The sequence below is a fragment of the Podarcis liolepis genome (assembly GCF_965112155.1).
Source record: "Podarcis liolepis genome assembly, chromosome: 2".
Classification (NCBI taxonomy): domain Eukaryota; kingdom Metazoa; phylum Chordata; class Lepidosauria; order Squamata; family Lacertidae; genus Podarcis; species Podarcis liolepis.
This window is the reverse complement of record NC_139555.1, coordinates 89420856-89433918: the sequence shown is the minus strand read 5'-3', so window position 1 is coordinate 89433918 and position 13063 is coordinate 89420856. Positions and strand designations below refer to the sequence as shown.

Sequence of the window (13063 nt, the reverse complement as noted above, 5' to 3'; positions counted from 1 at the left end):
TTCCAAGTCTGCTTTTGGCACTAGGCTCTACAGGCTGCGCTCTATCCAATTATTCAGCTGTTCAGCAGAGATCAGCATGAATGAGCAAGCATTTTAACAGAGGTTAAAGATGATGTGGAGTACTATTGGCCATTAGTAAAAGCCTGTGGCAAGGAAGCAGATATTGCATACAAACAGCTGTATAAGACTTAAGCCCGGGAACGGAATGGCCAGCCCTGCAAATGTGGTTTTCATAGCGATGTGGGTAGGAAAATAAGAAACCATAAAGAGAAAAGATGACAAGCAGTGACTTTCTGACAGATGACGGTTCAGGATGTGGTGAGGACAATGAGCTTGACGGTGAAAATGATTGTGGACTGAATCAAATGCGTGTGCCATGGGAGGCTTGACAGCAATAAACTTGTAGGCTTTTAAATCTCTGATCTGTCTCCGATCTGCCCTGTGCCGTTTTTCAGCTTTGTCAATTAGAAGCATCAATCAGGACCTGTCTAAATTTACGAGAGCAACTGCAAGTTTGCCACTGCAGTGAAATCAATAGGATGCCATGAACTGCTACAGCTGGCAGGTTTTTGGACCACAAAAGCTGATCTACCAGATCTGGTAAGAAGCTTTGTATACAACAGACTCCACACTATTAAATTATTCTGCTGTTTGGCAATATGAATGAACACCGTTTTGACAAGTAGGCAAAAATTGCATACAAGTATCCATATGAGATGACTAATTATTTAATTCGTTTAATTCATTCAAGGATCACAGGACAGTTTACAGTACAAAAACACAAAAATGCATAACATAATAACAAAGCCATAGGTTGTTTAATTAGCCAAAGGCCTAGTTGAAGAGGAATGTTTTCACCAGACACCTAAAGATGTGTAATGAAGGCACCAGGTGAGCCTCTCTGGGGAGAGCATGCCACAAACAGGGAGCCACCACAGAAAAGACCTGTTTTTGTGTTGCCATTCTCCAGACCTCTTGTAGAGGAGGCACACGAAGGAGGGCCTCAGATTATGATTGCAGGGTTATCAGGGGGGGGATCTATTTTACTAAAACATTTGAGGGTCACAAGAATCAGGTATCAACTTTCATCTTTTAATTCCCTAGATTAAGGGAAGTAATAGTGCCACTGTATTCTGCTCTGGTCAGACCTCACCTGGAGTACTGTGTCCAGTTCTGGGCACCACAATTCAAGAAGGACACTGACAAACTGGAACGTGTCCAGAGGAGGGCAACCAAAATGGTCAAAGGCCTGGAAACGATGCCTTATGAGGAACGGCTAAGGGAGCTGGGCATGTTTAGCCTGGAGAAGAGGAGGTTAAGGGGTGATATGATAGCCATGTTCAAATATATAAAAGGATGTCACATAGAGGAGGGAGAAAGGTTGTTTTCTGCTGCTCCAGAGAAGCGGACACAGAGCAATGGATCCAAACTACAAGAAAGAAGATTCCACCTAAACATTAGGAAGAACTTCCTGACAGTAAGAGCTGTTCGACAGTGGAATTTGCTGCCAAGGAGTGTGGTGGAGTCTCCTGCTTTGGAGGTCTTTAAGCAGAGGCTTGACAACCATATGTCAGGAGTGCTCTGATGGTGTTTCCTGCTTGGCAGGGGGTTGGACTCGATGGCCCTTGTGGTCTCTTCCAACTCTATGATTCTATGATTCTATAATCCCTTGTCATCGCCTTAAACTGAAAAATTACGGGGAGATTTTAATTAGGACTGCAACATGCAGGCAGGAGTTCATCTGCTCCTGCTCCAGATACGATCCCAATGAAAATCCACACCACCAGCTTGGCACCAATAGGAGCTTTCCTTCCCACAGGGGTAATAGCAGCACTGAGAGAAAGGAATATTTTCATTGAGATCAGAGCTGGAAAGGGAAGAATTAAAGCAACCCTCCCCACATCCTGCAATCATCAACCCTGTGCCACTTATATAACACAGAGTCCAGAGAGAAACTAAATCCTGATAATACTTCACTGAGGAAAACTTGATCAAAAACAGCATATAATTTGAGGCAAAAGGAACAGAGATGTTTTGTCTTTTTTCAGACCTTGTATATAGCAGGTCATTCAACCAAACATGCAGAGGGAAAGCCAATTAGAACAACTCAGCTAGTCATGCCACTCTGCCTGGTTGCTAAGCAATACCTCAACCAACATTCATCTAGGCTAATTGACTTTACTTCCTGATTCAGTCCTATCAGTCATGTTTCCAAAAGAAACTCCCTGTTTTTTACTGCAGCAAGTGTTCATTGTTATGTATGTAATGAGTTTTGTAGAGATCATTTTGATGACCTGTAGCAGACTGTAGTAATTTTTCATAATTCAAAGATTGTTGATTATTCTCTCAGCATAAAATTAGCTGACTATGTGGAGAGGGGGGGAAGTTATGTCAAATTTTTCAGGCAGGAAAATTATAGTCATTTTCTTTGAAAAATGCTTATGCTGACAACAAACTGATCTAACTTTTGTGTCTGCTCGCAGCAATCACGGAATGCAAAGTCTATAGAACCAATTAACCCAGGCCACGCACTGCTGCATTAAAACAGCAGTTAGTGCAACATTTTTAAAGAAGAAAAAAAGTTATCTCATTGATTTTGTGTTATGTCAATTCTATGATCTTTCAAGCAGCAGATCAGGAAAGGAAGTCAAATTTATTCATTGCTAGCATCCATTTTAATACTAATACTTTATTGCAGTTTTTAGTTTCAATCATTTCTCCCCTGCCCTCTTTTTTCTTTGATTAAATCACGGCGCACACAAAAATCCCTTTCATATGTGAGTTCACAATGGGGAGAAGGCGCTTTCCGCACTGAAATTTAATCAGTGCACGTGAGAAATCTGGATAGATGGAATTTCATAAGTGTCCCAAGTTGTGGTCTTCACTTTCAACATTTCTTAGAGCCTATGTGCAGTGCAAAATTAGCACATACTATCCCCTGAATAGGGACGCGGGTGACGCTGTGGCATAAACCACAGGCTCTTGGGCTTGCCGATCAGGAGGTCGGCGGTTTGAATCCCCGTGACAGGGTGAGCTCCCGTTGTTTGGTCCCTTCTCCTGCCAACCTTCTGCTCCGGCGGGAAGGTAAACGGCGTTTCCGTGTGCTGCTCTGGTTCGCCAGAAGCGGCTTAGTCATGCTGGCCACATGACCCGGAATAACTGTCTGCGGCCTTTAAAGCGAGATGAGAGCCGCAACCCCAGAGTCGTTCGTGACTCGACTTAACTGTCAGAAGCCAGGATGGCTTTTGTAATTTCAAGACTGCCTCTGGAAAATAGGGGCACTTGGAGGGTATCTGCTGATGGCCTTCAAGGGAGTGGGGCTAAGCCAGACATGGCCAAACTTGGCCTTCCAGCTGTTTTGGGACTATAACTCCCATCATCCCTAGCTAACAGGACCAGTGGTCAGGGATGATGGGAATTGTAGCCCCAAAACAGCTGGAGGGCCAAGTTTGTGTTAGGATATTTCCGTTCCACCTTAAAAGGGAGCAGGCTGTGAGTCACAGAGTCTGCGTATTTCCTGTTCACAGGATGTTTATGTTTCTATTGCTTTCGTTTTCTCTCTGTGTCGGAGACACTGACGCAGGCAGTCATGACTTTCTTTGTTCTGATCAACGCTGAATAAAACTTGTAAATAATGCTCTCCTGAGTGCGACTTCCGCTGTGCATTATCTGCTGATAGAGTGTGCATGAGCTCTAGAATGTGGCAAGATATTTTCTAGAAACTCATGTCGCTAATTGCTGATACTGCGTGCCTACAGGAGATCGATGGATCGTCCGGCAGACAGCTTGGGGCCATGATGGACTTTATCTCCCTGGCAGTATCCCAACAGTTTGGCCATGCCTGGTAAGAAGTTAGAACTCGCTGAGCCTCTGAGAGTGGCTTTCTCTAAATGGCTTTCACACTCTACTTTCAGGAAACAGCTTTCCTTGTTGATTTGTACACCAGAGATTCTCTGCAATTTATTTATTTATACAGTGGTGCCCCGCAAGACGAAATTAATTCGTTCCGCAATTTTTGTCGTCTAGCGAATTTTTCGTCTTGCGAAGCACGAAATCCCATAGGAATGCATTGAAAATCAATTAATGCGTTCCTATGGTCAAAAAAAGTCCAAACAAAGCCAAATTTGGTACAACAACAGTTTATTAACTGCTCTTTAAAGTCACACATACTGTAAAGAGCAGTTCAAAAATTGAAGGGAAAATAAATAAACTTTATAAACATGACAGAAATACATTTAAAAATCAACAAAGTACAGTATACAGACATTTTCTAAGACTCTGGGGGAGCACTTGAAGAAGGCTCCTCTTCCACTCTTTGCTTCTTGGTCAAGAACCTGTCCATTGTCTGCTGCTTCATCCGCCTTTTCAGCAGCTCCCTGAAATACGACATGACCCTCGTATCATAAAAGTTCCCAGCGTCATGTGCCACGTGCTTCTCATGGTGGTGTAGATCTGCAAAAGTCTGCACCTCCTTCCACCTCTGGCAAATGTCCCTCAGTCTTTCGGAGGACAGCCGTTCCCCAGTTGCTTCCTCCTCTTCCAGTGAGGCCTGCTCCAGCGCAGCCTCTGCCTGCAGTTCGACCAGCTCCTGGGTGGTCAGCTCGTCGTCGTGCCCCTCTACCAGCTCGCAGACGTCCTCCTCCGTGACCTCCAGGCCCATGGTCCTCCCCAAGGCAACAATGTCCTGCACCACTGTTGACTCTGGTGCATCAGAGTCACTTGGTGCCACACAGTCCGGCCACAGGTTGCGCCAAGCGCAATTCAAATTTCTCTGGCTGATCCCTTTCCAGGCCGTGTTGACCATCTTCAAGCAGGTGGCAATGTCGAAGTGGTCCTTCCAGAATTCCCGCAGGGTGATGGTGGTGCAGTCAGTCACCTCGAAGCATCGCCTGAAAAGCTCCTTGGTGTAGAGTTTTTTGAAATTGGCGATGACCTGCTGATCCATCGGCTGGAGCAGTGGCGTGGTGTTAGGCGGCAGGAACATGATGTTGATGAAGCTGAACTCCTCCAACAAGTCCACCTCAAGGCCTTTGGGATGGGCAGGAGCATTGTCCATCAGAAGCAAAGCCTTCAGCGGCAGGTCGTTGTCCAGCAGGTACTGCTTGACAGCAGGGCCAAAAGCAAGATTGACCCAGTCCACAAACAGCACACGTGTGACCCAAGCCTTACTGTTGGATCGCCACATGACACTCAGCCGCTCCTTGTCGATCTTGTGTCTCTTGAAGGCCCGTGGGTTCTCCGAGTGGTACACCAGCAGGGGCTTGATCTTCAGGTCGCCGCTGGCGTTGGCACAGAAGAGCAGGGTCAGACGGTCCTTCATGGGCTTGTGGCCAGGCAGCCTGGACTCCTCCTGAGTGATGAAAGTCCTTTTGGGCATCCTCTTCCAAAACAGCCCGGTCTCGTCGCAGTTGAAGACCTGCTGCGGAACGTAGCCCTCCGTCTTCACAAGCTCCAGGAACTCCGCTGCAAAGTCTTCAGCCGCAGGAACATCAGAACTGGCAGCCTCTCCATGCCTGACCACGCTGTGGATGCCAGATCTCGTCTTGAACCGGTCAAACCAACCTCTGCTAGCCTTGAAGACTTCTGGCTCGGCTGAGGTTCCTGGCTGATCCCGGATGAGGTCAGCATGCAAGGCCTTGGCCTTCTCACAAATGACGGCCTCAGACACTGTGTCCCCTGCACGCTGCTTCTCTTCTATCCAGATGAGCAGCAACTTCTCGACCTCCTCCAGGACAGCTGGGCGGTTCCTCACGATCCTGGTGACTCCCTTGGCTGCATCAGTCGCCATGATCTTCTCCCTCATCTTCAGGATGGTCCCGATGGTCGATGGGTTCCTGCCGTACTCCCTGGCGATGTCCGTCACACGCATTCCGCCGTCGTGCTTCCGAATGATGTCCTTCTTCATCTCCAGCGTCACCTTCTCCTTCTTCCTCTCGCCGGCCACCGCAGGAGCAGTCTTCTTGGGTCCCATGGCAGCACAGGTCCTACCTTCGTAAACTAAGAAACAGGAAAAAAAATCAGTGATGTGCTTCAAACCCAAAAAATACAAAAGCACCCAGCCACCCACCACACAGAAATTAAAACCCAGAACCAAGGCCTTGAATCCCAAGCACCCCAACCCCAAATCCAAAATCCCAAAAACCCCCAAAAAAGTTTTAAAAGTTGAGCTTACCAAATGGATGAAAGAGAAGTTCTGGAAAAGCTTCAGCAATCAACCACCGAAGTCCTCAGGAACCTCAAATGGCTGTAAAAAAAGTTTAGGAAAAGCTTCAAAAATCACCAATGTCTTCAAAAACCTCAACTGCTCCCACAGACACGCACCAACCCACCCATAACACAGAAATTGCAAACCCCTCCCCAACTGCTTCCCCACCCAGACAAAAAAAAATTCAAAAAATAACAACAAAATTTCAAAAAAAAAACAGCCATGCCTAGTGGTCACAGAAAATCATAAAAATTCCCAAAAAACCCCCACATGGTCCCAGATTTCTGCAGAAACCTCCCCCACTGTTCCCCCAGCCAGCCAGCACTCAGAAATTCAAACTCAGAAAAAAAATTTGAAAAAAAACAGCCATGCCCAATGGTCACAGAAAATCATAAAAATTCCCAAAAAACCCCCACATGGTCACAGATTTCTGCAGAAACCTCCCCCACTGTTCCCCTAGCCAGCCAGCACTCAGAAATTCAAACTCAGAAAAATTTTCAAAAAAAAACAGCCATGCCCAATGGTCACAGAAAATCATAAAAATTCCCAAAAAACCCCCACATGGTCACAGATTTCTGCAGAAACCTCCCCCACTGTTCCCCTAGCCAGCCAGCACTCAGAAATTCAAACTCAGAAAAAAAAATTTGAAAAAAAACAGCCATGCCCAATGGTCACAGAAAATCATAAAAATTCCCAAAAAACCCCCACATGGTCCCAGATTTCTGCAGAAACCTCCCCCACTGTTCCCCCAGCCAGCCAGCACTCAGAAATTCAAACTCAGAAAAAAAAATTTGAAAAAAAACAGCCATGCCCAATGGTCACAGAAAATCATAAAAATTCCCAAAAAACCCCCACATGGTCACAGATTTCTGCAGAAACCTCCCCCACTGTTCCCCTAGCCAGCCAGCACTCAGAAATTCAAACTCAGAAAAATTTTCAAAAAAAAACAGCCATGCCCAATGGTCACAGAAAATCATAAAAAATCCCAAAAAAAACCCACAAGCCCCCAGATTTCTGCAGAAACCTCCCCCACTGTTCCCCTAGCCAGCCAGCACTCAGAAATTCAAACTCAGAAAAAAAAATTTGAAAAAAAACAGCCATGCCCAATGGTCACAGAAAATCATAAAAATTCCCAAAAAACCCCCACATGGTCACAGATTTCTGCAGAAACCTCCCCCACTGTTCCCCTAGCCAGCCAGCACTCAGAAATTCAAACTCAGAAAAATTTTCAAAAAAAAACAGCCATGCCCAATGGTCACAGAAAATCATAAAAAATCCCAAAAAAAACCCACAAGCCCCCAGATTTCTGCAGAAACCTCCCCCACTGTTCCCCTAGCCAGCCAGCACTCAGAAATTCAAACTCAGAAAAATTTTCAAAAATAAGCAACCTGGCACAATGGTCACAGAAAATCATAAAAATTCCCCAAAAAGGCCCACAAGCCCCCAGATTATCGCAAACCCCTTCCCAACACCAAGTCCTTGAATCCCAAACACCCCAACCCAAAATCCAAAACCCCCCCAAAAAGTTTTAAAAGTTTAACTTACCAAATGGATGAAAGAGAAGTTCTGGAAAAGTTCTGGAAAAGTTTTGGAAAATCTTCAAAAGTGAGCAAAGTCTGATAAAAGGCTACCAAACCACGTGCTAACAGTTGCTCCTCGAAGCCAAGTCGCAACTGCAGCTGCTCAAGCTAAGCACCCTTGGTTTTAACGGTTTTTACACAAAGGAAACAATGTCGCGAGACGTTTTCGTTTTGCGAAGCAAGCCCATAGGGGAATTCGTCTTGCGAGGCAAATCGCGGACAAAAAAACCTTTCGTCTAGCGAGTTTTTTGTCTTGCGAGGCATTCGTCTTGCGGGGCACTACTGTACATACATACATAAATACCCCACCCATCTGGCTGGGTCTCCCCAGCTACTCTGGACAGTTCCCAACAGAATATTAAAAAAACGACAAAACATCAAACATTAAAAACTTTCCTAAACAGGGCTGCCTTCAGATGTCTTCTAAAAGTTAGATAGTTGTTTATTTCCTTGACATCTGATGGGTTCCAGAGAGCGGGCACCACTACCGAGAAGGCCCTCTGCCTCTCCCTGTGAGAAACAGTGAGGGAACTGTCAGAAGGCCCTCGGAGCTGGACCTCAGTGTCTGAGCGGAACGATGGGGGGGGGGGAGCTCCTTCAGCTATGCAGGGGCGAGGCCGTTTAGGGCTTTCAAGGTCCACAATATTCTAGAGTATTTTCTTTAGAGCACCTATTCAAGTCACACAGAGCATCAGCCAGATCTGTTTGATTCATCACCACCCATACAAATTGCAAGGGAATAGTGGACAAAGTAGGAAAGGTGCATTCCAGGAAAATTTGACTTCGACTCCTCATTGAGGAAACCCCTTGATGAGCTTCCACAGGACCCTAAAGTTGAATACATATTGAAAACCGCTACCCTTTATAATCCATCTATTTTAATTCGGCTAGCCAAGAAGGATGATCGCCGAAGAATTGATGCTTTTGAATTATGGTGCTGGAGGAGACTCTTGAGAGTCCCATGGACTGCAAGAAGATCAAACCTATCCATTCTGAAGGAAATCAGCCTTGAGTGCTCACTGGAAGGACAGATCGTGAAGTTGAGGCTCCAGTACTTTGGCCACCTCATGAGAAGAGAAGACTCCCTGGAAAAGACCCTGATGTTGGGAAAGATGGAAGGCACAAGCAGAACGGGACGACAGAGGATGAGATGGTTGGACAGTGTTCTCAAAGCTACAAACATGAGTTTGACCAAACTGCGGGAGACAGTAGAAGACAGGAGTGCCTGGTATACTCTGGTCCATGGGGTCACGAAGAGTTGGACACGACTAAACAACAACAACAAACAATGTGGTGCCCTCCAGAAGCTGTGGACCACAACCTCCATCATCCCTGACCATCGACCGTGCTACCTAGGGATGATGGGGATCATAGTCCAAAACATCTGGAGGGCACCACGTAGACCACCCCTTCTCTAAATAACCCCTAAATGCCATGTGCTAAAACCAGTGAATTTTTTATGAGGGTACTCAAGTGTGTGCAATAACGGCACCTTCCCCCCCCCCTAAAAATGTGGCACGTACTGTAACAACATCATGGTTTCTTTCTTTTTTAAAAATAAAAAGCACTGCCCAAAACAAAACAATGGCAGAACATCATTGGCATCTGCCTGTCGAGAGACAACCGAGGACGCCTCCAGGGGTGACGTCAAACCACTGGAGAATCACAGTGCCTGTTGTGGCTGCAGAGACTGGTGACTCATAACTGCTGCCTCCTGTGGTTGTCTTTGCTGTGTTAGCAGTACTGAAGTGGCCTTTCCGGTCCTTTGAACGGAATGGCTTCAGGTCCAAATCCAGTCATTGCTACGAAAGTTGACTGGGTGGCACTCGCTGCTTTTATTCTAGAAAAATAGGTGGCAGTACTCACCATGAAGTTGTTACAGTATGTGTAACATTTTTAACAACAATAACAAAGGAGTGTCGGACTGAGTACCCTTGAGTACCCCTTGTGGGGGACAGTGGTGGCACTGTTGTTGGGTTGTTGTTGTTTTTTAAAAAAATGTAATTACTTGAGTGTAGCCATTGCTCAGCTTCCATGATCTTCAATATAAACTCAAACTTTTCAACTCAGTGAAAGAAGGAAGGAATATTAATGCAAGCAACAAATAAAGTTGTTGTACAGCACAGAATTGGATGCTATGGAGGCGGGAGAGGGGGGAGGAAAAGAAGACTAGGGGTGACTTATCTTCTAAATATGAACACATTTCAGCCACGGTGGAGCTGACAGTATTGTACAGCCCTACGTGATGCCTGAGATATTATAGGAAGGTGTTCCAATAAAATGCAATACAAGAGAATGGGTTTGTTGCTATCTCTTATTTTTCCCTTGATGGGCATATAAAAATCAATAGGTAATGCACTGATGTCACCAAAAACTTTCTAGCTACATAAGAAAGATGGGAGACTGACTACAAGCTCTATGAAAGCTCCCTTTACAACATTTTTCTGTTTTCCTTTGAAAGGTGGAACAGGGTAAATAGAAAGGGAAGTGAAGAATGCCCCCGTCTTTTATCATCCATTAATCTCCTGTGGGCTGTATGTTCTGACTGACCTACCCATTCTCCCCTCAGGAAAAACAAAGATGGAAGAAGGCTTTGCTATATGGGTTTTCAAAAGGTCAAGGTATTTATGAACCACCATGCTTCAGTCTGGCATATTTGCCAGAAAGCTAGTCCCACTGAATTCACAATGGACGCTACAGGTATTTTTATTTTATTTTATTTTTTAGCATTAGTAGTTTATTGTTAAGATATCTCATTACTTATAACCATGACATTAGCCAATAACAAAAATAAAGGAGAGGAATTATAAATAAAATTACAATAAAAAATTAAAATAAATATTTAGGATCAAAGTTCTGTGCAGCAAGTTAAGAGTCTAAACCAATATATGCTTTGCCAATTCTCAGTTTTAAAGTGTATCTTAATTTAGTTATTGAAAACAAACAGTATTATAAGCTCAATTTCACAAAAGGCATTTACTGCTCAATAAATCATAAATCTGGATTCAGTTTAATTATCTCATGCAAGGAGGAAATGAAAACTCAAAATGTTCTAATGGGCCAAATAGCTATAGAAAGGCATGCTCTAAGAGCGCAATAGCCATAAGTAATGGTAAGAGTACAACTGCAATTGCCCCATCACCTCTCTTGGCATGAGGCCTTCATTTTTCTCCTGCGTTGTTTTTGTTTTCTTCTGAATACTGAATACATCTGCTGAAGCAATTCCCCAGACTCACCAGTTCCACTTTTCTTAGATGCTATTTCAGGTTGCTTACTTCCTTACTGTATTTTCTTACAATGTGTTTGGGGAAGCAGTCAGCCAATGATCAAAGGGGCACGTTTTGCAATATGCACTTCCCTAGGACAGCACAGACAATAATGTTGTTCACTAATGGCATATTTTCTTCTTTTATTGTTTTTTGTTTTTTTGTTTCAGGGTATCTATCTTACCTTATATGCATTGCCTAATTTACACCTTGTCCTAGTTCTCTAACGACAATATTTTGGAAATACTTTCCTAACAATAAGAAAAATGGGATCCATGCTCCCTGCCCACAAAACAGTGCCCATTTTCAATTGTCATATAGAATGTAATAATGTGACTGGCATGGGGGCCTATTTAACATACCAGAGATGGATTGTGGAAGTGTTACTGCAATATCTTTATTGAGAGCCAGTGTGGTGTAGTGGTTAAGAACGGTAGTCTCGTAATCTGGGGAACCGGGTTCGCGTCTCCGCTCCTCCACATGCAGCTGCTGGGTGACCTTGGGCCAGTCACACTTCTCTGAAGTCTCTCAGCCCCACTCACCTCACAGAGTGTTTGTTGTGGGGGAGGAAGGGAAAGGAGAATGTTAGCCGCTTTCAGACTCCTTAAAGGGAGTGAAAGGCGGGATATCAAATCCAAACTCTTCTTCTTCTTCTATCTTTACCCAACAACCTAAATTCAGTTTCAAGGGCTTCACAACTCTCTCACTCACTCTCCACACACACACACACACACACACACACACACACACAGGAACTCAAGACATCATGCATGATTCTCCCCACACCCCATTCCACCCTCACAACAACTTTGTGAGACAGGATAAGGTGAGATCAAGGTCACTCAGTCTGCTGTATGGGATTTTAACCTAAGAATCCCCAGTCCTAGGGTCACACTTTAACCGCTACATTACAACGACTCTCAATTTGTCTATTAGCAGTGCTTTCTTTCTATATTAAAATAAAATGTTTAGGGGTAATCTCATTTTGACTCAAGAAAATCACCATTTTATAGTTCAAATCGGGGGAAATGAATACAGTAAATGGCCCACAGTCTAGTTTCTTTTCTGTAGTACAGCCCTTGCTCTTTTCCATTGCATAGTGGTACCCTTCCCCCATCCACAACCGCTGGGCTTATCAACTCAGGATTCATTCCTTATACTCTCTTCCCTCTTTGGCTTCCCTGTCAGCCTCTCCCCCTTCTTTGCTACTGTCTCACACACACTCTATCCTTTGGCTGTAATCTCTCTCTCCCCACCCCTCTCGCCCACCAACCCAACCCTTTGCTCTCTTTCCACATCCATGCACCCATCAATTTCCTGGGATGTCTCTGCTGAGCCCTGCATCTTGCCTTTTCTGTAGCTGCTGTGGTTATCACTGCAATGGTGCGCAGCAGCTGCATTCCTGTTGCCTTCCTTTTGGTTTGCCTGTGTTTTTCTTTAAAGCAAGCTGAAAGAGGAACACCATCAGAGGTGGCGGCACCCTCCACATCCTTCCACCACTGCCAGGACCCCCATACCACTCCTACCCAACAAGGTGCAGCCATAGGATGATATTAGCTCATCACCAGCAATGTTGTAAAGTGCAATATACAAGTTACAGATAGGTAGCCATGTTGGTCTGACATAGTCAAAATAAAAAAATTCCTTCCAGTAGCACTTTAAAGACCAACTAAGATAGTTCTTGGTATGAGCTTTCGTGTGCATGCACACTTCTTCAGATATCTGAATTTTTATTCATTCAGGTATTATTATTATTATTATTATTATTATTATTATTATTATTATTAATTCAGGTATTATTATTCATTCATATTATTTAGGTATCTGAATATTTATTCAGGTATCTGAGATATTTATTCAGGTATCTGAAGAAGTGTGCATGCACACGAAAGCTCATACCAAGAACTATCTTAGTTGGTCTTTAAGGTGCTACTGGAAGGAATTTTTTTATTTTGCAATATACAAATGTGACACAAGATGGTGACAGTGAGCTATGCCAAACTCCATGTATT

The 13063-nt window shown here is 44.3% G+C and overlaps 1 protein-coding gene across 1 annotated transcript; it reads right to left on the bottom strand.

The window, feature by feature from the left end:
* Positions 1-3966: 3966 nt before the first annotated feature.
* LOC310701492 (tigger transposable element-derived protein 1-like) lies at positions 3967-6329 on the bottom strand. Its single transcript, XM_083492459.1, has 2 exons — positions 6173-6329; positions 3967-5997 (listed from the first exon to the last, which is right to left on the bottom strand). The coding sequence occupies exon 2, from the start codon at positions 5969-5971 to the stop codon at positions 4271-4273; it is 1701 nt and encodes a 566-aa protein (XP_083348585.1). The 5' UTR covers positions 5972-5997; positions 6173-6329; the 3' UTR covers positions 3967-4270.
* Between the last annotated feature and the right edge of the window lie 6734 nt (positions 6330-13063).